At 40.7% G+C, this 24,869-nt stretch overlaps 2 protein-coding genes across 2 annotated transcripts in view; one reads left to right on the forward strand and one right to left on the reverse strand.

Annotated features, from left to right (window-relative positions):
• LRRC38 (leucine rich repeat containing 38) overlaps positions 1–23,592 on the forward strand; it is a 41,343-nt gene extending 17,751 nt beyond the window's left edge. Inside the window, exon 3 of the mRNA XM_080380854.1 lies at positions 179–23,592. Within this exon, the coding sequence (XP_080236980.1) occupies positions 179–256 (78 nt within the window). The 3' untranslated portion in view covers positions 257–23,592. The remainder of the gene's footprint in view (positions 1–178) is intronic.
• Positions 22,487–23,586, reverse strand: CFAP107 (cilia and flagella associated protein 107; the record flags this gene model as incomplete). Its single annotated transcript, XM_080380880.1, is given in 7 exon segments — positions 22,487–22,623; positions 22,626–22,641; positions 22,645–22,772; positions 23,371–23,470; positions 23,473–23,484; positions 23,488–23,517; positions 23,521–23,586. Coding segments are annotated over 7 exon segments (489 nt in total).
• Positions 23,593–24,869: the final 1,277 nt, after the last annotated feature.

Genomic DNA, 24,869 nt, shown 5'->3' on the forward strand with positions numbered 1-24,869 from the left:
AAATGATTTGTCCTACCAAACTTTTCAGTGAGACATCAGTGAATGTTTCAGCAAATGTCTACCCTTCCTGTGGTAACAAAATTATGGTTTTGTTTTATTATCCTGTAAGGCTAATTGATTTTGCAGAGGTCACACCTCAAACTCAACTATTTTGACTGGGTTCTGCTCTTACTTGCAGGTTCATCCTACCGTGGTGCCTCAAACTGAAGATCTAGATTTGTTTATAGTTTGTAGCTTTTTGTTCAACCCACCATAAAGCACTGGTTGTATTTGGAACTTAGCACCCCTCAGAACAGCAAGGAACAGACCAAGCTGACACCCATATAATCCAGTGCAAGCTGAAGAGCAAGGTTTAGTAAAGCTTTATTTATGAAGCTGCCATTCTGGATACTCCATCACATCAAAGTGGTTTTGCAATGTATGTTTTCTTCCAGATAAGAAACTTTAATCATATTTTCCCCTATTAAGTAATGTATATTTCATAAGTATTGAACTCATCCAGTCAGTAATATTTAGTCATTGTAAGCATCAGCAGTTACCTACTATTAATATTGATTTTGCATTATTCTAATTGCTAGTAAACGAGACAGAACATGGATTAGTTCTTACTGAGATTTTTCTTATTTTATATACTCTTCAGAGGAAAACATTCTCCTGTTGGAATCTTGCCAGAACTAGTGATCACCACAATGATCCCCTGCAAAACTTTGAAAGCAAACTTCGTCATGAATAGGAAGCGGCCTGAAGGCTGCATTTATTATTGCAGTTTTACCCCCACAAAGGTAATAACATGCAGGTAATCCCAGTTCCAGCTTTGTGGACATGGGAAATGTTCCTCTGCAGGGATGCTGCTGTGGGTGGGATCCAGTGAGCATGCACTCCCTTCTCAGACTGCAGTAACCCCCGTTAAGATTAGTGAAATTACAGTGGTGCCAAGTGTAAAAGCTGAATTTAGCTCCCTGTGCAATACATCGCTAGCTCAAGAAGCGCTGCCTGTAGGCGATTATAAATGTGCAGTGGAAAGTTTGTCTTAATTTACGATTTTCCTTCTAAAATGACTTTATTTTCGTGGTGGTATCTTTCACTGTCAGAAGTGAGCAGACATTTTACCTGCTTCAAGGGGAAGGAAAGATCCTATGTGTGACCCAAATAAAATGTTGCAGGCTGAAAGAGCCGGGATGCAGCTGTCACATTGCCTGCAGCTATGTCTCCTTGATGAAATGCTGGATCTTGGTATGTGCGAGGATCCAAAAAACGTGCAAAGAAGGAAATCTGCATGATGTAATTGAGATAGAGTCTGACTTTTAAAAAGTGTGAGCATTGGTTTAAAACATCTCTGATCCACAGAATATTAAAATAAAGATCACCTGAAGCAACTGTCCAAACCTAGCATTTCACGCTCAGCCAGCCAGCATCTTTTTGAGGCAGCTTCAGTCCTGCTGTGATTCTTACTTAGATGTGAATATTAATGGATTGTTTTCTAGAGCAGCATAAATTGCATTGGGAAAGTACCTGGAAGGGACGGTTCTGGAAGCTCGTAAAGGGGCACCCACTGCTTGTCTACCTCAGATACATAGTAGGGAGTGACCCATTGTACACTGACAGCTAAAATTTAGTCTGGCACACTTAGAGAGGACCAAAACGGTCTCATCTTTCAGCTGTGGGAAGAACCGTGTGCAGTCACCTCTTTATCTGGGTAGGATGTACACACTTGTGCGGTAGGGAGAAGGGGTGTGTGTAACAATACTAGAGCTTGCTGTAACTATCACCCCTGTAGACAGCCTCAGTTGGGACAGCTGAAGCCTGGTGGGGATGCTGAGCCTGAGGCAGTCCATCCTTAGCAGAGTTCCTCTGTGCTGGCTTTCAGACCTATGGGAGCAACTCTACAGAGGACCTTGTACGGATTCCACGTGTGCTGCCTACCTGCTACGTGAGTAAATGACTTCAGTTTCCAGAGTTGCTAGCTGGCACATTTCTAAGTTCAGCTCATGGCCCCCAAAATAAAGGGGTTTTGATAGTGTCCAAATCTGACTGTACCTGCTAGAGAATGATCTTCTCACTTGTGGTGTAACTTGTTTTATTGACCACTAGTGGCAACTGAGACGCTTTACTGTGGAGGTAAGTCATTGTGATTCATTGTGGTGAAGGAGATGTCAAAATGCTGAATCTTTTCATACTCTTTCCAAAAATAAACCAAAATATACATTAGGAAATTAAATTTCTTGGAAAGCAAGATCTGCCATGGACTCGGAGTGCCAAGCAGCCTGTAATATGCACGAACCACCAGAAACCTTCACTTTGTGTCCTGTCTGTTAACATTGGAGCAATACAACCTTGTTGTAGAATTGTAGAAAATAGCTATGGAAGAACCTCAAATACATCATCTAATGATAGCTGAAGCTTCATAATGAAAATACTTTTGTTTTCTAATCAAATTCCTGCTCTCATCTTGCCATCATCTTCCCCGTCGTGTCTTGGTTTCTGTATCTTACTATCTTGACTGTATCTAGAACAGAATCTCAGTTTGGTGTTAGCTCTGAATGGCACAGCAATACAAGCCACCAGCAGCAGCAACCTACCAGCAGACTAGGAAAAACGGTGCTTTGTTTATGCTGACCAACCATCCATCTGTGACTGTAAAAAGTTAGCAGGAAAAAACTATGGAATTTTAAGCTGACAGAGAGAGCAACAGGAGACCTTCTGTTGCAAAGCAGAATGCCTGAATTATGTGTCTCTCCAGTTCCCATCAGCTCTCCCACCCCACCCAGAGCTCCACGAAGCCATGAGAAATTGTGTAACATTGGGTTAGCAGCACATAATGTGCTTTTTTGGGGGCTGTCAAAAAACATACGAGTAAACACTTCAGAGCAGGCTTCTGTTAGTTTTGTGGGAAGTGAAAAGTTTGCAGGGAGGTGAGCAGCAAATAAGGAGTGAAGCAGCTTGGGCCAGAGTTGTTCAGTGGAGTCAAATTTGCTTCAAAGCAGCATTGTTTGGATCTCAGAGCCGCTTTTTCACCAATTTCTGTTAGCAGTTGTGAGGTCTAAAGGTTAGCCAGTTCACAGCCAGGTATGAAGTAGTATAGTCTATTTCAAGCAGAAATTGATGTCAGTTGAATTTCTAAGGTTTACTGCTCCCAGCCAAAGCACAATTTGCCTATTTAAAAGCTTTAATTCGAATCTGAAATGTGATATGTCACTAAGTAGGCTGTACAAAAATCTTATATCAACTCAGAACTGAGAAAATAAAAAACGTCCATCCAGATAGTGGTGCTAGCAAGATATGCTTCAGTTGTTTTGGTATGTGAGGTCATTCTTCCAAGCTCGCATATAAGCAACTGGATTTTGACTCTTCCATGCTCCTCACCAATAGCTAAGCAAAGAGCAGGATACGGGCATTGTGCACCACCTTGGAAACTCCCCTTAGCTGGAAGAAGAAGCAAAAAAGAATTGAGGATTGAGTGGGACATCCAGCTTTGTGACCTTCGCTTAAAATCTAAATGTGATACAGTCCAGCTAACTTGACATTCCAAGGCGTAGCTTGCTGCTGTTGTGTGGGGGGTTTGCTCTTTAATTAGGGCAAGTGTTGAAAGACTTTGCAGTAGAAATAATGTTTGGTCTTCATGGTATTTAACAGGGAATGAAATGACTGTGAAGATACTTCACAAACAGTTCTAGCCTATTTTTGTCCACCAGTTTTTCTCAAATTGAGAAACTGTCACTCTCTTAAGAGTGGATTAGGTTTGCAATCTGCAGTTGGTTAAAGCATTACTCTTTATCCTTTGAAGATCTGGCTTCAGATGTGAATTTGGGTCACAGGAGGAAATGACCAGAATAAATCCCTTAAGGTCATTCTGGTCAATTGGGCAAATGCACAGAGATGCTCTTACTAACAATGCGAACTGTATGCTTGAAGATGGGAAAACACTTCTTTGAACTGAGTGATATATAAATATATTCTAGAAATACTTTCTCATAGAGTAACTTGATGTTGAAAATTCACAAAATCCAATTATTTGTTTCCAAGAGTGATATAATATTGTGAGTGCAAAGTTAGATCTATTGTCCACATCTTAAAAAAAATATGAAAGAATTGGAAGAAAAAACTGGTTTAGAGATTATTCAGTTTGGAATGGCTTTTTTTTAACAACCAAATTAAAATAAACCCTGCGATGCAGGATTTTAAATGAAAGCAGAAAGTGTTCTAACCATAAACTCATGAACATGATACTGTATGGCAGGAAAATGACTACAGATTTAACATAGTCTAATTTATATCCTTCCTTGAGGGAACAAAAGTCATTAGGCTGAGAATTTTGTATTGTTTTCAGAGGAAAGATTTAATGCAGGCTAATTTCTTCAATATTGGTGTATAGGTTGCAGATTATCCATCACTGAGTAGTGTGAGCTTTGTGAGACTGTGAGTGCTTCAAAGGGAGTAATTGCTTTCTGGTTAACGTGGAGTACGTTTTGACAAAAACAATTGTAGTTGTCTGTTGGCTTCGATTCTGATTTCACTACTAAATTATTTGGGATCTGGTCCTTATCTGGCAAAGATTGGGAGGACTCCATTAACTTTACTACTCCGATATGCTGGTTTACCTAATGAAGATACTGCCTGGATAATAGAAAGTCTGCAGTCATTCATCTGTTTGTGTTATGTTTTCATACAGAAAGGAAGAAAATCACTCTGCGTGGGCCTTTTGTAGTGGTGATCTGCATGTATGTTGGTAACCTGAGTTTGTGATTTCTGCATTGGAAGGTGAATGCTAATTTTATTCAGGATTATAGGTGGCATTATTCGGAGGTTGCAGACATCCTGTGCAGAGAGGCCGTACAACTTTTCCAGATTCTTTCTGGATTCAGTGGTATTGCTCTCTGCTCTGTGAAAGGAGGATCTGACCCTGCTTACCAAAACCTGACTGCAGTCTTGTGTATCTCAGGCAGCAACAAGGAGGTTGCCATTCTAAGCACACTCCCTCAATCTAATAACCACTGTACATCTATGTCCTAGTTTGATGATGGATTTATAGTGAATGTCTTTAACCTCAGTGTAGCCATCTGCTCTGTGAAGCAAGCTGGCACTCCAAAGCCATTTTTTGCTTCAAAGTGTCTCCTTGTAGTCTTACAGAGCAAATAGTGAGTCATCTCCTCCCACCAGCGTACAGCAGGATTGTAACCCAGCTCAGTGTGAATGCCCAGTAGGAAAGACAGGTTGCAGAGAGTTCCCCAGCCAAATACAGTAATAACCTTTGTGCTGAGGAAAATGAAGGCTTGTCAGAGTAAGCAGTGTAGACGTACATATGTCCTCAGCAGGGGCTGTAAAGGGGGCTGGAGTCATGATTACGTTAGCCAGACATGTTGAGGGGTCATTTGTAGAATCTCCTTGGTGGTACGGTTATGTAAAGACAGGCAGGCATTTTTGGGTGAGCCTTCTTAAAATGCAGAGGGCAGAGAAATCAGATGTTTCCTAGTTTGTTGCATCTGTTTTACTGAAGACATCAGAGCTATGTATTACTGGACATGGGCACCAAACTTTAGCATTATTTCTTCTCAGCTGAACCATGGAGCAATGACACACTAATCTCTTGAGGGGTGTGTTAGGTATGGGAATGTTTAACTCCTGTGGTGTATAAAGAGAGGGATTTTCTTGTGCATAGGATTGATGATCCGAGTAAAACACAAATCTGAGATAATAGCTTTGTCTCTGCCGTGGTGGTATGATTTATTTCTCCAAATGTTATATGAAATTATAGGAATTTTAGACTGATTGGTTGGTTTTCTTTTGGTTTAAGATTGTCTTGGATATAATAGAGATATGTGGAAAAGATTTTAAGATACTGCTACCTCATTTTCATCCTTGCAGCATCACTGGTGCAGCTTGTATGCAGTACATGTGTACGGTAGCACTTTGGCATAGTGTTGCCTATAGTGCTTTATATACCCCTTTCACTGTATGACATGCACAGAAGCTGAGGCTTAGCACAGTTTCTCTGTAAAACCCATGGTCACACAGGGAATTGGTTCCAAAGCTAGGTTTCAACAGAAAATAATAGTTTTTAAATTTATCTATTACTCTACACCTTTGAATCTTTGATAACCTGTTCTAAATCACGTGGCTACTGAAGAGAAGATGCCCACTGACCCCCTACCGTATGGGCTTTTATCAAGCAAAATGCCTTTGGATTCTTCCAAGGACATATGGTCTATGTATTTATTTAAGGAAAGCTTGCCATTCAGTTAGTTGCCCGTTTGCCCATCCTGAAGGTCCATCTGTTCTTTTCTGAGATGCAGGAACTGAGATTTCACTGTCACCAAGAGGCACTATTCCTGCGAGCCTCCATCACATACCTCTTTGCAGTGCAGTGAAGCCCCTGGCGCACATCTACAGGCAACGGGGGAAACCCAGTGCTTATTCTACTTTCGAAGTCCTCCTTTGCAGTTCCTGATGAACTTCGGTCCTTGCCTGTTTCATATCTATGTCACCATAGATTCCTGAGACTTTATTCTTAAACTTTGATGGCAACTGTCCATTTTTCTATTTGACAGGATGGCTCAGAAAGGGAGAGTGTCAGTGAGGGCAGTCACTTTCATTAATGGAAATAATTTTGGGGTTATTAAACTGATGTCCACCTCCCTACTGTTAGCAAAAATGAACCTTTGCCAAGTCTCCAGGATTTTGGTCTGTCTTCTATTGCAGCACTAGAAAATTCGGAATGTCCAATCTTAATGGAAACGTATAAGAAGCTTTGTCTCATAAAGTGATGCTTAAGACTTGTCTGTCGGTTTTTCCATGTTCTTTACTAGATGATCCCCCCTGCTGCCACCTTCAGATGAAGTGATTTAAAATGGATGGGATATTAAAGCTTTAAGATAGGGTTTTAAAATAAATTAAATGCTATCAGGACTGTAATAGTAACAGCTGTTGTGTCCGCCAGCTGGATGGTAGACTTAATCACTCCATCAAATCCCACTTTCTACAGTGCTGCACTTGTTTTCTCTACCTCCTGCCCTTCCACCAAAACCACAGCAGAAACTCAACAGAGGGATGCTTTGCTGTGGTCCATAGCTGGCTCTGTCAGAGCTGTGGAGGGAGAAATCTCGCTCTCTGAATTGGCAGCGCAGCATGCACCGTGCAGCTGAGTCTGCCCTACCTGGAACGTGCTTTCTAAAGTCCACAAATCAGGAAAGAACAAGAGCTCAGGCTTAAACCTGTGCACACACTTTTTATTCCCTATCTGCAAGATACAGGTAGGAATGTGCTGTTCAGCGCATTGCTATATACTCTTACAGCCATAAGCTGGGCATTTGGGAATCTGCTTTTGCAGATGTTGGAAAAGAAGCTCCGAAGGCCAAAGTCCTGTCTTCTGAGCCTGCTACTTGTAGTGCTGTTTTTCAGAGAGAAGGAACTTCTGTGTTCGGTATGGGAGTGAATATTAACGATGTTAAATATACTCCATTAATGCTGTTGCTTTGAAGAAAAAAGAACTTGTCGCTGCTGACTTTTAGGCTAGCACTATCACTCAAAGCAGCAGTTCCAGGTACCACCAGTTCACCTGTCGAAACTGATTGGTGAAACAAATTATTTCCAACCGCGTCATCTCAGAAAACAACATGGGGTTTCAAAATGTCAGATTTCCCTTCGACTTTGACATAAGATTTAGATAAAGTCTAGCAGAAGGTTTCCTTTGAGACGAAACTGAATTTTTTGGTTGACAAAAATTAAATTTTTAGTCGTACCTCACTTGCTTAAAAGAGCCATTCGAAACTATTTGTAGTGAAACTGAAAACACTATTTGTACATCAGCTACCAAATAAAGAAATTTATTATTTAGTCAGGTGTGGGTTCTGACTCCCAACAGTGCAGCTAACTTAGTGCGCAGCCGTGGACAAGGCAGTTACCCTTTCTATGGTGTGTTTATCCATCTGTAAAATGGATATGATGCTACTTACCTGCCTGACACAGCCGCACAGAGGCTTGGTTTTTAATCAAGCTCTGTTAAAACACTTTAAGCTCCCTATATAAAAAATGCACAGAGACGCAAAATAGTTTTATTGTGATACTATTGCTTTTATAAAATATACATTTCCAAGAGTAATATATGGTGATCTGTATCAGCGTTCTAGAAGTAACATCAGAAAGGGAAGGAAGTCTCAAGAAGTGTGAGATGTACTGGGATGGAGTACAGACTTTCTGACAGTCTAAGGTTCCTTCATCCCTATTAATTATACATGTTGAGCAACTTGTTAATGCATTTCTAAATACATGTTGACACACGCTCAGACCTCCAACCTGGCAGGCAGTCTTTTGAATTAATTTAACCCCAGGATCAGAAGGAACTGGACCAGGTAGTTGAAGGCATTTCTGTAACAACCAAAGTAGACTATTATCAATGAAACAGATTTCCTGGGTCTGTGAGTGAGAACAGGAAGTAATGGTACACCTTCACGGGAGCTCGGTATGAATAATTTCTGTAGAAGGGCCTGGCATTACATTTCAGGCTGATTGTCCATGGAATATGACCAGGTATCATTTTTTATGTCATTTCTCTACCCACTATGACCTCCAGCAGTTTCAAAAATAATTATGAAAATACTTAATTTTACTAATAAAGTGCTTGAGTTATTCAGGAGTTATGCTTATGGTAAAATATAATTGTGTATATTTAACAGCTAACAGAAATAGAAACCAATGATTAATTATATTTGAACAGATTGCCTAATACATGCTACAGTATTCAAATCTTACCTAATATTTTTAAGAAAATTTGACACTGTGTGCTTTGCAGGCACAAAATTACTGTAATTACTGTTCATTTCCACAGCAGTGGAGATGCAATGTTTGAAGTGCAGTTCTGCTATGCGAAGTGGCTGCATATGCAGGTTTGTGAGGTTTCCCTCTTTGTGCCGCCTGAGAACCTCAAACCACACGTGCGTTCTTTACCCAAGAATTGAGAACAGTACAGCCTGCAACTTCCATAGACCAAATTGTGGCAATTTCTTGAGTCTGTAGATGAATAAGGTCATAAAGAACACATGCCTCAATATGATGTGAACCTATTACAGGGGATGCAGTGCTCACAAGATTTCTATTGTCTCTTTCAGAGGCATTTAGAAAATTAGACTTTCCAGATAAAAAACTGGAGTGGTCTAAATTAAATAAAAAGCATTACTGGAAGAGACATCCACCCTGAGTGTCAAAACTATGACATTACATTAGTTTGATTATTTTACATTGCTGATTCATTCACAGGGAAGTCCCCCTAAAGCATCTAAATATCACAGTGGGTGTCTCAGACATTTATAAAATGAATTCTTAAAATAACCAAATGACTTAAGCAAACACTTTCTGAAGTAACTATTGATTCTGAGTGTGCGAGCTGAGATATCCTGAGGAACCTGACCTTAAAGTGCTGAGCACCTACTGTCTGGGAAGTGCTAAAAATTGGGGGCATCCAAATAACTTCAGTATGTTTGAAAGTGCTAAATCTTAGGTTTAGCATTACCTCTTTACCTGAAGACCAGATCTCTTGTATAATATGAGTTCCTGTGGAGAAAAAAATTTAAAGATGTAACCTGAGACATTATAGCCATTACCGATATTATGGCTCTGGATTTTGTTGGTTTAGTGCGTTCTTTTTCCCTCTTCCTTTTCCTTCCCATGCTGTTCAGAAATATCCTGAACAGCTGTAAAGGTTAAAGCTTTATCCACCAAGATATATTTTCTTCAAGCACAATGCATTTAATCCATAGCCCAAACAATCCAGCAGTATTAAGCCTGTACTTTATGCTTGCTGCTAGAATTTTTGGAATTGAACGGACTAATTTTTTTTTCTATTTACTTAATAAAAATAGGCTTCTGGATAATCTTTAGGAGCAATCACATCAGTCTGTGACACTTGTCACTGTAAAAATCCACTCAAGTTTCTGTCATTCAAGTTGGTCGGGTCAATCTAAGCTACGTGGTGGTTCTTTTTTCTGATTTGTTGACACAGCTGTGGAAATTACTATGAAGAGTTTACTGAGTGTGTGACACTGTAGGAGAAAGCTTTGAGAAAAGCACCGTTTCAGCTGTGCGAGTATAGGTGAGAACCCCTTGTAAAGGATGTTACCTATTGCTTCTTTAAATAAAGCTCTGCTCATGAGTTCCAAATCTCTTAAGGTTTTTTTTACAGGAAAACCTTAGGAAACTACTCACAAAAAAAATTGCAAAAAAAGTGGAAAAGGATGAAAAAATATTTTTAAAACCTGAACAGCTAGTCAAGATCTGCTAATGGCCTGTGAGCTTTGGGAACGATGTCTTTCTCATTGCATTAGCAATTAGTAGATGCCATGCTCCACAGAATAAGGGACAACAGGAACAGATTTATTAGAGATTTTGGGTGGACTGGGAAAAAATGCAACTTTATTACCCGGTCAATATTACTGATGTTTAAACAGATGCTCACACCATAGACAAGTAGCTCTGCAGCTTCCTCCTTCAGACTAAGGCTGTACTCTGCTTTAAAGAGTTAACGTTCTCTACTCTTCCTTTTTTTCCTCCTTCTCTGCTACTGGCTCAGAGCACTGCCTTTCATTTGAAGGGCACAGCATACTGAGTGATGTTCACATGATACCAATGACAGCAGCATGATAAGCCTATTTCTGACAGTGTGGCAAATTACTATTATGAAATCCCAGTACATTTGATTGTAGAGTGACTTTCAGAAGGGATCACACAGCAAGGTTATGAAAGGCTCAGTGTTTATTGCAGTAACGCTGACTTACTGGAAAAGAATATCAAGAGCTCTTTAAATAAAAAAAGCTTGGGAGAGTCCCAATTCATAAAATATTTGCCTGAGTATATCCAACCATGCATTATGTTTCTCTAAAATGAAAGGGGGGAAATTATCAGGAAAAATCCACAGGCTTATTGTTTTCCCTGTGCTGAATCAGTGAAATGTGTTTGCTAGAGATTCACTCAAAAGGGATCATCAACTTGAGGCTGTCCTTCCCCTCTGACATCGCTCACTGTGGGAGGTTATGGTTTCTCCATTCTGCCTGTCCATTCCAGCCAACAGCCAGGATCTCCTATGTCTGCATAGTGCCCCTTTTAAAAGGAGAACAAGATTCAAATAAAAAAATGACAAAAGCAGAAGTGGGAGGAGAAATAGGCAATTTATGGGCTAAGAAAGCAGGGAAGTTGCCAGTAAAAGAAGCTTATCTGAAAAATACCAGATAGCAGTAACCCACCTGCTGAATTATGGTCAGCATCCAAGGGTGCGTTACAACATGGAGAGAAACTGTCCCTGTCCCAAACACCTTCCTTTTGAAACTTATTTGTGGCATAACACAATCAGCGAAATAGAAAAAGCAGGCATCAAATGGCTCAGGTTTACAGCAGGATTTTTGTGACACCAGTGGGCAGCAAGGTATTTTCATGGTGAAGTAGCTTTTCATACAATTACCTAATAAATAAATATGAGTATTACTTTTTTTCCTAGACTTCATTGGTAAATATTTTAGTTATGATAACCCAGGTAAATCTCTAATCGATTTTCTTTTATTAATTCTAATACCAACAAGTTCTGATTACTCTATCCATAAGCAATGTTCTGACTGCTTAGCATACCTAGACCCTGTGTATTCTCTTTCACATAGAATTCACATAGTAGTACTGGGAAGCCTTAGCATTCCTGTTAAATTTCAGTTCAAGCACATTGTCCCCCTAAATGCAAACCTACCGGTCTCTGCTGCCTTTTAGCGGTGTTTTGGAGCACTTTTGTGCTGCATTATAACCAGGGTGATGCCGTAAAGAGCTCAGCATGCACATGAATCTGATGAGGTGAGGACGATGCATTGGGAGAAAAAACCCAACACCCCAATACCCAACAAACCCACAAAAGCAAAACAGTCAGCCCAATGGAAAACATTTTTTTTTAAGTGTTCCTGATTTGGACTTGTTATAGCTTTGAGATGTTGAGGCAAATAAGGTTTGTTTTAAGCAAGTTTGTAATAAATGTGTGCTCTAAATTTAGGAATTTTAACAATTGCTCTGCACTTCGTTCAGTGAAGCAGCTACTTCGTTAGTCCTGTCTGCCTTTGCTTAGGCAAACATATCTGCCCTGGCAGGTAAAATCAGGTGTGTGGCAAATTCAGATCTCTTTTTTTTTTTTCCCTCTTCCTCCCTCCCTCCCCCCTAATTGAGGAACTATTTAAATGTTGGCTGAAATACACCTGATTGCTGTAAATATGGATACAAAACATAAAAGCCCCTGAAGTTTAGGTAGAACCCCCTAGGTTTGTATGAGGTTTTTGAACAGCAAAGGAGTAAAATATGTCTCCAAAAGCCCCCAAACACCTGTAATTTCTATTTCTTAACACATTTTTAAGCTAGGAAAAACCATGTCGGTCAATAGATCAGTATACAAAAGATGATGGTTCCCATTCCTAATTATCTCCATTTTCTTGGCCAAGTAGAGCATTCATATGTTTATTTTGGGAGACACATACAATACAAACTTTTTTGTCTGCTGGCTGGATAGTGACTGTTCCAGTCCGCTTTGATTACTTTTCCCAGCTGAATTAGGGAATCGATCCCTTAATTTAGTAAGTGGAGACTTGTAGGTTTACTTGTATTCTGCCCCTATTGTGATACAAATATATTTAGCTGATGATGGGATATGGCTTTCATATGTAGGTGGCCACAGCCTCTCATAGGTTTAAGCTGACTGACCAAATGTCTGAAGTTAGATGTGTAAGGTCAACAGCTGTCTTTTCTAAAGGTTATTTTTTAAAGGCACATGTTCTTGGAATTCGTTTCCTGCGTGGCATGTTGCACCATGAAGAGGCCAAGTGTTTAAATAACCTTGTGAAACATGTATTTTGTACTTTGCTTTAAGGCCTGAAGGCAATTGCCTTTGAATCAAACTCATGATGGCAAAAGGTTTGGTTGCCAGTGAATGTTTAGTTATTGCCTTTCGCTCTTTGTGAAAGGGAAAGAAATGACAAAGTGGGGATCTTTTTGCATGTCATAACAAATTTGGATAAATGAGACTTTTACCTCTGACTTCAGTGGGGTCAGAATGGCACCTAGAAGTTTTTGGAGAAGAGAAATGCTGATGCTGAAGTGGGTAACGCCATGTTGCTGGGGTCAAGCTGGGAGGATGAGTGCCATTATTATTTGCAGGGATCAAAGACACACCACCACTGTGATTGCCGTGTTCGCTAGCCTGGGTGCACAGAAATTGTGTAATCACAGCTGCGCAGCATGTGGCACAAGCTGCAAAACTCACCGGAACGCTTGAGCTCCGTGTGCTGAACCTGGGCTGCTGCGAGCGTGCAGGTTTGCTGCTAAAAAGCTGCTGCATTCTAATTCTGAGAAGACAGGGTGACTTGTTTGTAGACCCACCCATGTCTACGTGAATGCCAGGACATGCTTTCTTGGATAATTAAACTCGGATGAATTGCAGTTATCTTGCTGAAATGTCTTGTGATCGCTTATGGAAAGTCCCAACACTGGGGGGGAGAAGAGGGTGCAGGGGGTATCCGGCCTTCGCAGTGGCACTCTTCCTCACAAACCAAAGGAAAAGCGTTTGGTGGTGCTACCCAGCTATCTGCCACCGTGATCTAATAATGACAATTCTTGGTTTCAAGGTTGATGCTGGCTAATTGGAGAATGTGTGATTTAATCTACAAAGAAAAAGGGGGGGAGGAGGGGGAAGAATGTCCCCCAAAACTTTGAAGTGCAAGTAGGCAAGTGGATACAAGAAAAGGGGGAATTTTCTTGTCATCAGGGTCTAGAAATAGAATTATTTCTAGCTGCAGTTCTAAGAACCAAGTATTAACAGCCTGACCATAAGTCTTTTACAGGCAGTTAGAAATCTTTTCCACTGTTTTCAATTTACTTTGGACTATGTTGGATGTAATGCATCTCATGCTGTAGAATTCCTAATTTCCCCCTGGAAATATAGTCTGGATCCCTGCTGTGTTATATATATTATGATGCCATTTCCAGCAGAATTTCAGGACCTACAATGATAAACACTAGTTTCACAGCAAATTTTTGCTTAGGTATTTCAGTTTAGTCATACAGTGGCTGATTATACAGTAAATCTGCATGTCAGTATTTTATATGGGCAGTCTGTTGTACTTCTGACATAGGAATTGCATCAAATAGATGAAAATAAAGAAATAATTACTGTTGCAGAATTCTGAAGGGAAGACAATAATTAGCAGTAGTTGGTCTAATTAAATTAGGCCTTAAAAACATCTGGAAGTTTGCTATGACTCGGTATGTTTGAAGGAAAGAAAAATGTTATTTTAACTATGAAGCTGGCAAATTCTACCATTTTGATTCCACAGCAGTAATCTCTGTAAAAGACACGATTTAAAAGCTGCTATTTCTCACTGTCTGAAGCTAAATAAACTTCTTTATTCTAACAAATTTGAGTAAAATTAGAGCACTCTGAATAAATCCACCCTGCCTCTGCGCCTGCTGTCTTAGCTCGAGGCAGAAGCAGATGACTGTGATCCTCTAAGACTGTCAAACTAGCACCATAAGCCAAAGCTACATTCACCTTAAAAAAAAAAACATGAAATTTATTCCAGCTTGGTAACAAGCTGGTCCATTATTTTGGGGTTTTGGTGCCAGTGTTCACCTTTTAAAAAGGCCATCTGAAACCTCACAGGCATTTTTGACATTTCCCATTAACAGCGTTGGTATTTGGGGGCTTGAGAGTGCTCTGTTTGCATTCAGGTTTAAACTTTTAGCACCTTAGATCTGTCGCCAGTTCACTGGAAGATGCTATTTTGATTTTCCTTGTTAGCTGCTCCGTAAAAAGGAAAAAAAAAAAATATTAGCCCATTTCTCATTTAATATTAATTGGAGCATATTTTTCCCTGTAGCAATATGCTGATTATGAGATTTCAATGCTGACTGAAGGGGCTTTGCAAATAGTCTCTATATATAGAAAATCAGAAGCTGTTTCTGTGAAATGACCAGCTAGAGAAAGACTCATTAATCAGAGAAACAGGTACAGCCCGATAACCCTGCTTACCACTGACCAGGTAAACAGGGGCTGACAGAGCTGTCTGAGCAATCAAGGGGAACAGTCTGGGCTGCGCTAACATTTTGTAGGGAGAAAGTTTAGTCAAGTGTTTAAAATATGGAAATAAGGATCAAAATGCCTGTGTTGTTTCTCCAGCTCTCCCACCGAGTAGCTGCGGGCAAACCACCTTGCCTCCTTGTAATTCAATCACTGACAAAGGGCCGGTTTCTGCCCCAAAACTGAGAGCAACATTTCCTGGACAAGGCAATGTCTTCACAAATGGAGTGCGAGAGGTGAAAGCGGCTGGTGTGTAAATCACACAAATTTGTGTGACAATGCAAATTGTTTGTGTTAAAACACCGCGGGTGGTTCTGGGCTGGCTGGCATCAATGTTTTCTGCCTTCCACGCCCTGTACTCTGTAGTAAGTGCATTGACTATTTCCAGAAACAATTATTGATGAAGGAGAGCTAGATCTCTCGCTACCTGGTCCATCAGCCACGTACCATTTAACAAGTACCTGTGCCAAGGTCTGCTTTTTGTGTTGATGGCATAAAATCAAGTGCAGTTTACCTTCGACGTTGCTTTGACCTTGTTTCTACTGTAGTAGAAATAAAGAATAGTAACAACACCTTTCATCTCCGGGGGTTTCAAAACATTTGGAAAAGCTGCCTCCTCTGAAAAGATACACGGCGCTGTTTTAGGGAACGCGTCCCCTCCCCGTAAGGAGGAGGGGGTGCTGCTTTCCCTTAAATCAGAGATGGGCTCTAGGCCAGCGGGGGCTGGCTCAGAGCTCAACTGCCAGCAGCCCTGTGGCCACCACTTGGGCTTTAGCTCGCCGTGCAGGGAGCCCCGGCCCCCGCAGATGCGCGGGGTACCCACCAGCGGGCAGCTGCTCCTGAGCCGTCCCTGGATGCCGGAGAACCCAGGGCACCGTGGTGCGGGCTGCAGGGAGCTAAACCAGGGCACATTCTGCCACCTGCTGCTTCCCTGCACTGCTACAGTGCCCTCGCTGTCAGTAATGCTCAGCCTTGGTCTGCTTTAACCTGCTTGAGATTTACCGAGATGGTCTGTACCGGTGGGATTGCTGCACTTAAGCCTAAAACACTTGAGCAGCTAGATTAGGTGATTTGCTTTCGATATTTATGAGTAACAGCAGTAATGAAAAATGTCTTTGCAGTATGTAGTGATGATATACATGGTGAAGAACGTCCACACCTGTTTTACAAAAACAAATAATTAGATTGTGCTAAGGATGTATTTAAAAGTAAAATTACCGATAACACAAACTGTCAGGAATATTGACGAAGAATGGGCTGTCCAGCAGGACCACTGGCATAACTAAAGGTCCTTTCAAAGCTTAATCAATTGAGGAACAGAGGAAAAATGCAGGCTTGCCTGTACAAACCAGTGGATTTTTATAGCATCCCTCTAGATATCTCAAAGTGAAGAGTTTAAATTAGCAAGCTGGCTACGTGGGCAGTTACCAGCAACCAGCATGTGCAAAGCCATAGCTTCTGTATCGCTGGAGGAATTCAAACTTGCTTTATTTTTAATTTTAAAAATCTAAGATTTTCTCTTTATTGGCTGCTAGGCTGCAGCACACAAGAAGCTTCGGCAATGCCCAGCCGCTGAGCCGCTGAGCCATAAGCACTTCTCTGTCTGGTATGAGTGTTGCCCCCCTTGAGGTGCGCTAGGGAGGACAAGGCTGGAAGCTGCTGGAGTGCCGATATCAAGGATGTTAGGGTTGCCACGGCAGAATGTCGTTGCTTGGAACTTAAGGGAGATGTTGGCGGCATTCCTCTATGGATCCTGAACTACCTCTCAGGCCAACCACTGTCAAGGACAAGGGCTACTATCAGGTCAATGTTCTCTTTATATATAGTGCTAACTAAATTTAGTGTTAAATCTGCTGTGAAAATTTACAGCTTGTAATATTTACCTGACAGACATCCAGACCCTCTTCTCCAAAAATAGAGTTCCTTAAATTAGACACAAAGTGTGTCATGAGGCAGCAGCCTAAATTACATATTTACAGCACCAAAGCAGGTAAATAGATATTGATGCAGCCAATCCTGAGTTTTTATTTTAAAACAGTGGACTGGCTTGTCCAATGTATTTTTTAAAACCCTGACAGAGTATTTAGATGATGCTGGGTTTGGGAGCTCTCCGGGCCAGGGGCTGTCTTTGTATTGTCTGTTTACAGCTGAGTTCTGCACAATAAGGCTGGCATCCTTAGGGGTTGTTGCAATTGAAAGAATAAAAGTATGTGACAGTAAAGAGCAACTCCCTATAAAATGATTGTGCCTAGAGATTTTTTCCTTCTTAGCAAATGCTATTGCCCCAGAACAACTAGTATATTATTTATGTAACTATTTCCTTATGGGTCATTGTGGAATAGAACTCAGGTCCTTCCATACCCAGAGCGAATGCCCCCATCACTGCAACTACAAAATTATTTCCTTTATACGCTGTCAAGATGGAGTTCTTCTCTTCACCAACAAGCTTGGGAGCTACCTCACAGTTACACGCAGGAATAATATAATTCTATTCCGCAGCAGTTCTTCAATATCCCAAACTTACTCCTTTGTGAAGTAATTCTCACAAATAGCCTTTTGAACTCATGTAGCTTTTAAATCATAAGAAAAGAAGATCAAAGAAAGAAAGAACCAAGGGAATGTCTTTATTAGCGACAGCTCACAGCACAAATCAAGTTCCTGACATGCTGCTGCATTTCTGTGGCTTACAGCTGCTCTTGAAGACAGGTGGCTCCTTTGAAATGTGAGCGTGTGGTGTAGGTTAGGTAAGATGTTTTTGTAAAGAACGTGTCACGTTTTGGGAAGTTTTTGCACTCTTCGTTGGGGTGAGTACGCAGGGCCTAACTCTGCTTAATGGTTAACTTGGCCCTACTGAACCCCGTGGGACTGTGCCCCCCCTTGGTCCCTGTCCCTGGTGGGAGCCGTGTGGTACAGCACTGTGTTTCAGGTATTTTCTTGGTTCGATGAAAATCTTGACGGGAGCTGTAGTTCCTGCTGGTGTGTAATAGTGTTTCTATGAGGAAAGCTGTGCTGTCTAGGAAAAGAAAGACCGAATACATATTCTTTTTAAAAGCTAGGAAATTAATTTTTTTCCTGAAGTGTTACAAGCCCATATGGCAGTAAGATTATCATCATAGGTGTACTGCAAATTAAATCTGTTTAGACTGCTTAGACTTACAGGGGGGAAAAAAGGGTATCAATGGTATGGTTTTAAGATGGTGCCTTAAGAGCTGATCAGTTCATCTCAGTTCAACAAACAGTACAAGAATTTAGAAAAGGAAACTGCTAGTTACTAATGGCAATTTGATGTTTCATCACCAATATGAAAAATGCATGTTTAAATATACAATGAGCTTTGCCAGATATGTGTGCCTTGTGTAATTGCCATCAAAGACAGCTTTTTTATAGTCTTACGGAAGCAGGGTGAGGCTGAATCCCAGTCCCAGGAGCTATACGTGTTTAAAGGTGCTGTTCAAAGAAATCAGTGCTGTGGAATATGCAGATTTGGAGGACAGGACTTGGCAGCCATTGTGTCCCTGTTAGGCAATGCTCAAATTCAGACCAGTGAAGCTGTTTTACCAGTTAACTGACTTGGATAGCTCTTTTTAAGCACCTTCCAAGGAATATTTATAACTTTCTGAAAGAAGCCTCCTGACCAGGCAAACCACCTCTTGTCAACAGCCTGTTTCTCCTCTCCCTGAAACCCTGCCATTTAGGCTCTGTGACCACCCTCCCTTCACAGCTGGCATCCACAGTCCCCAATTATTTCAGAACTTGCCAGCCAGAATCAGTGTTCCTTGTCTGAGTCCCAACCCTGACTGAGATTCTCGGTCCAAAGAATCTATCTTCTTGTTTATGCAGTTCATCTAGGCTGACATCGGTCTCCTTCAAGGCAAGAAATGTGCTTGCTTTGAGAGATGTGCATCAATTCTAACTACCGCTTTGTCTCTTTAATGTCACAGAAGTTCAGATATGAGTCTGATTTCATGCAATCAAGACTGTCTAGAACGTTTTTATAACAGAGCTGTATCAAAACATCTATTTGCTCCACGAAAAATTGAAGAGACTGGTGCACTCCTTTTCCAGACCACAAGGCCCTGAGACTAAAAAAAAAAAAGTTCTCAAAAAAAGCTTGGATAAATCTGACACATCCACAAAATATAGTCCTTTGCATATTATAATGATTCTCCCAGGAGTCCCAAAGTGCTTGTTGTGCATTAATGAATTATGAATTACAACATCAGAATGTACTCGTCTGATAGAAATGTACTTACGTTCTGAACTGGATCCATATTTCACAGGTCTCCAAGATTAAGAGTTTTTATCACCAGGTCTATATTTCAAGCTGATCTCTTTCCTTTCTAAGGCCATGCTATTTTCATCATCGATATCCCCTCTTCCTGAAAAGTGTACAACTTCACAGGGTAACCCAGCCTTTCTGTTGCATGTTTTCATTAGCTGGCTGCATTTTCTATTTACTGGTAAATGGATTTCTAAGCTACTGCAAATTTTTTAATGATGAAATTTCAGTTTTTCTCACCTCTTTTCCATGGCAGCTGCAAACATCTTAATTGTTTCAGTTTTTACCTGTTCTTGAAGCACAGGCAAAATGACCTCTGTTTTAGTGGGTTTACCTTGCATTAAAGTCCTCGGAATTTCTGAAGTTTTGAGGGAGTTGGGTAATCTATTTGTGCTAGACACAGCAAGGATATTTATTATTAAAGGAATCATCAGCACAACAGTGCTGTAAATGATTAAATGGCATTTTTTGTCTCAGCAAGAATTGGTGTCTACAAACTGTAGGTGTAGGTATCCTTCATTTTTATCTGCCATTCCTACTTCTGCCAAATGTAGTATAGGACCTGGAAAAAATTGTGTATATGCTTACCTCTGCCTATTGGCAATGAAATATATGTACAGGATCAGAACCTAGGATTATGGCCTAATCAAAAAAATATAAATGAGGTGTTCTTGGCATAGCTGTGTGTTTGCAGCAGTGACTCGACCTTATGGTTTTGAGGGGCTCTGGACTAATCTAGGCCAACTACGTTTTGTAGGGAAAAAAAGGGGGGCGGGGGAAAGCTTGATTATCAGTGCTATTTTGCCTGAAATTCTGTCTTGTAGAATACTTGAGCAATGCTTTTGAGATAAAGATACAATCATTCAATTTTTGTTAGTCCGGTTGGTGTTTGATTCCACCTTTGCTGAACTCAGATCAAGAGATGGAAAAGCCTGGACTCTTTCTGCCATGAGTTCAGCTTGAGGCGTGAGTCACCAAAAACCTAGCGAGATATCTGTGATGCATATTTAGCATTGCTGAAGTGAGAACAGCTAATCAGTTAAACAGTTCCGAGCAGATATTTTGCTACCACTATTATTAATCACAACTGGCATGTTTGTAGAGTTGTGCATTTATCTCTTTAAGAAGCTCTCTATCAAAATGCATTTTATCTAGTTAGCCAGCATGCTTTGTTTGGTTCCTCTGTCTGTTGTAGTTGTATATTTTACTTGTAAATGGCTCAATAATTGAACAGATTAGACCCGTGCTTGGAGAGCCCTGGCCAGTCAGCTTACAGATTTGGAATTAATGTTTTCATACAGATTTCATAGGTGGTACTTGTGCATCTCAGCAATTCCCTGTACATCAAGCTGGTCATTTCTTTCCATATATGAGCTTTGGTTTTAGAAGCAAAGTAGATAACAACCATAAATGTTTCATTTCCTATAAATATTCAATAATTATGAATGATTGGTGACCAAATTTCTAAGCAAACTGATAGAGTTGCATAAAATGAAGGCTACCTTTGTGTAATTTTCTAGGCCGTAGTCTAAATATTATATGGGTTTTGTTGTGCTATTAAGATGCATGCCTGATTGGTATTTTCATTAAAAATATTAGCATATGGGTGACAAACAGAAAAATATATTTTTATAGTTGTACTGGCAATAAAATTGATCTGCATGCACTTCCTCGTGGAGACAAGAATTTCTGTATCGGCCCATTTCCATTCCATTGTAAGGCATGTCTTCTTTATGGGTTATTTTAAAGATGTTTTTTCAAGAGAATGTGGGGTTTTATGACACAGCACTAACAGCTGGCCGCGTTTCAGTAACTACTTTCGCTCACTTTGTTTTCAATTTTTTTCTAATTGCCTTTGGTCCCCCTGGGCCTTTGTAGCCAAAAAAAGCCCATATAACGCTTATCTAATTATCAGGGCTCTTGCAGCTCCAAAAGATTTCATTAGCAATGCTGCTTTCTGATTCATGCAGCCAGCTGAGGGTCTGCGTCCTGCTCCTTTGGGTGTTTCATAGATTGGTGAAGAATCACTTTGCCAATAGATGCCACTGTTGCTCTGTGCACATGTCTGAATTGTCCCTGCCCTTCAAGTGAAAATCCAACCTTGAAAAAGCAAACCTAAATCACGGTGGCTAAAACGTTGCAGAGGTAATACTCTGTACAGACCATGGCCAGGGGCTCGTCCATGCCAAGGCTAAGGTATATGCTTTATCTTACTCCTAAAAATAATCATATTATTGCTTGAGCAAAACTGATGAAGAGATAAATATGCGTTGAATTAATTCCAGATATATTTAATCTAAGCCTTTCACTTGCTGCAACTTTATTGTTAAGCCTTAGACCAACAGCAACTGAACTTTGCAAATATCTCCTCTGGACCAAATGTGGTATTTAAATACAGAAGCTGCACATCGCTGCAAAAAGAATTCAGACTTCTGTCAGCACTTTTTACATAGGCCATTCACATACTTTCTCAACTGAGTAATACAGGCTAGCCTACCCAGCAGTATAAAGGTCACCTACAGAGATTTCTTCCACGTTTACAGTCTAGTAATGTAAGGTCAGCTAAAGTAGTTCACTTTGCAGCTTATCTACCATTAAGTGCCATTCAGTACACAAAGCCAAGGGCAATCAGGGTCTGCTTGCTTACTGCATTGGGAGAAACCTTGGTTCACCTTGTCCTTGGGTATGCAGCCATTTCACATGTTTACTTTATTCTTGGGTGTTTCAGACACATTGTGGGATAACACGAGTTTCTTTTCTACTCTTGCTTCAAAGAAACATATGTCAAGCTGTGTAAAAATGAAGAAACAACTCAGGAGAAAGCAATTAAGAGACTTACATCCTTTCAGGTTCACTCCCACTCTGTTTTGTTTTGGTTTTTGCTTACAGCAGCTATTCATTGACCAGACACCAACAGATGGAAATTTTGTTTTCAGTGATTTTATATCTTCTGAAATATTCCCAGCCATCTGCAGGTCAGAATGTAACGCAGCAACTTGTTCTAACTAGTAGACAGCCCTCCGCCTATACAACCTCATTCTCCTTACTTCCACGTGGAACGGATCCCTCTTACGTACATAAGCAACAAGCTATATTAAGTAGTACTTAAGATCACCCTAAGCAGTTTACACAGAGGTGTCCCTTGCTTTCCTGTCTCTCACCAGTTGGCCAGTGGCTTGCAGATATTTCTGATCCCCTTCACAGTCCAGGATTCCTCTAATGTTTTGGGGAAGATGTTCCTGGTTGGAAGAGGGGTCATGATTTTAGCTGGTTGTCTCAGCTAACAAGTAGCAAAAGCAGAAATCAGTGGGCTCTGATAGGAAATGGTGTAGACGCTGTTCATCACTCCAGCTTCTTTCTTGTGCCATTTTTTCATCAGGTGCTCAAGAAGGCCATAGTTGGTGGGTGGTTCTGAGGCAGGAAATGATTAAATATTAGATATGATATAATTAAATTGTTGATCCTGGTCTTTTTACTCCACAGTTGTCATAGGAAATATTTGTACTATTTTGACAGCAGGTCAAGGATGAAACTGATCTTTTTGTTCCCAGGGCATGTGTGTCTACCCTCTGGCTGGAAGGGAAAGTCACTGTGACAATAGGACAGCAGTAATGGTATAAACGTGAGGAGTCCTGATTCTTCATAGTCCCTCTGGCAGATATTAAAAATACTAGCAGAGCTGTACATGTCACTTGAATTCAGAAACATAATACTCCATGAATTCTCCTGCTAGTTGCATCTCCTTGTTTTCAGCTGGTGTCTTGCATAACTGCACAGGGGAGAGAGATCTGTTCATTGACACTGTCCTTCACTGCATCCTGTGGTGATTAAGTAACATTTCCACTTTATCAATCCAAAAAATAAGCTACTGACTGCATAAGAAAGTAGCCGAAAGTCACCACAAGATCCATTTTCAGAATTAAAACAGAAGGAGGTTCCTGGCTCTATGTCTATATATTGACCGCTGCACCATGTTCCATCTGATTGAATTAATAATGCCAGAAACAACCAGGTACGGGGAAATCTGATTTCTGAGGAATCCAGGCAAACTTGCGTCCATTCCAGCTATGGAGGGGAGGCAGCACAGGCTTGTAACCATGTCTATTGTATTCATTATATAATATTATGTATTATCATCATACTCTGATACTAAATTTCAGCTTCTTGGTTCCTCATGGTGGGTGAAGAAGCGCTGCATTGGCAGGCCCTGAAACGAGATGTACATGAAACCAAGTTATTTGTCCTTGTACGCAGCATTCAGAGGGCTTTAGCACACTTTGAATCAACTGTACTACCAGTCATACCACACAATTTTGTCAGGACTTATACTACTTTTAGTTATAATTTCATCTCTGAAAATAATGGCATTTGCATTTCAAGCGAATTTCTAGTTAAATTAAGCAACTACATCTGTATCTCATGAGATCTGATTAGTCTGATTTCAACACATGCATCACGGGTTTGCAGATACATTTAAGAAGCCTGCAAATGAGAAGCTGATTTGTCTTATGCTGCTTAAGTGTTTAATTGTGCCCTAGCACTACATACACTGCCTTCCAACCGTCTGTCAGACCATGATAATATTTGGGGATGGAGAGGCCCCACAGAGGAGGGGACATTCTAGCAGATACTTGTGGCAAAAATATTGTAGTGAAAGACCTGGGTCTTGTTTAAGTGCAGTTTGTTCCTATGAATTGGAGGTGTGCTGATGGAAATAATCCTCTTTACTAGGAAGCTCATGTTGTAGCCCAGGGCATGTTCTGAAGACACAACACCCGGTCCTAGCTGGCAGTAATGTGCTGATCTTCTTTATATGCCCTGGTCACCCTCTGAGACGGAGACTGGAAAACCACCAGAGTGCCAGGAAGGACGTGCTGTGCGTCTACCTCTGAAAGGCATCCGGCTTTAAGCAAACATCCAGGGGAGCTCTGCATCCTGTAACCTGGCCGTTGGAGCTGCACTGCCTTCTTTTACACATGTAGTTGTTTAAGGATACAGAATATTTTTTAAGTATTAATCAAAGGTCATCACTGTTTGAAATGTTGGTGAACACAGCCCTACAGTTGAAATTTCTTTTACTTACCTCAGATTTTTCCATCATGGCTCTCCTTAGTGCTTCGTCTAGTTTGTGATTCAGGAAATAGGTGAAGTCTGTTCTGTACATGCTGCTGCCGAGTCCCCCAGTGTCTTTTATAAACTAAATAGATACACAACACTCAGTATAGCTAAGGCAATCTGATAATTACAGAAGCTCTGTTCCAGTGCTGCTTTCTTCATCTACACATTTAAAAAGCACTCACCTGGAAAGAAGTCTGTGCTATGTACTTCTTCTCAGCTGGTGAAGTCAGCTGGTAAAATCAGCTGTTGTAAAATTCTGGATTGATTTCTTGGTGTAAACATAAGATACTGTACAGCACTTGGAAAATTATTCATGGTTTGGTGTTAAATAATTTCACCTGCCATGTGAACTAGCATCTGAAAAGGACAAATTAACCCATTTCCCCACCC

The sequence above is a fragment of the Falco punctatus genome (assembly GCF_963210335.1).
Source record: "Falco punctatus genome assembly, chromosome: 3".
NCBI classification, from domain to species: Eukaryota; Metazoa; Chordata; class Aves; order Falconiformes; family Falconidae; genus Falco; species Falco punctatus.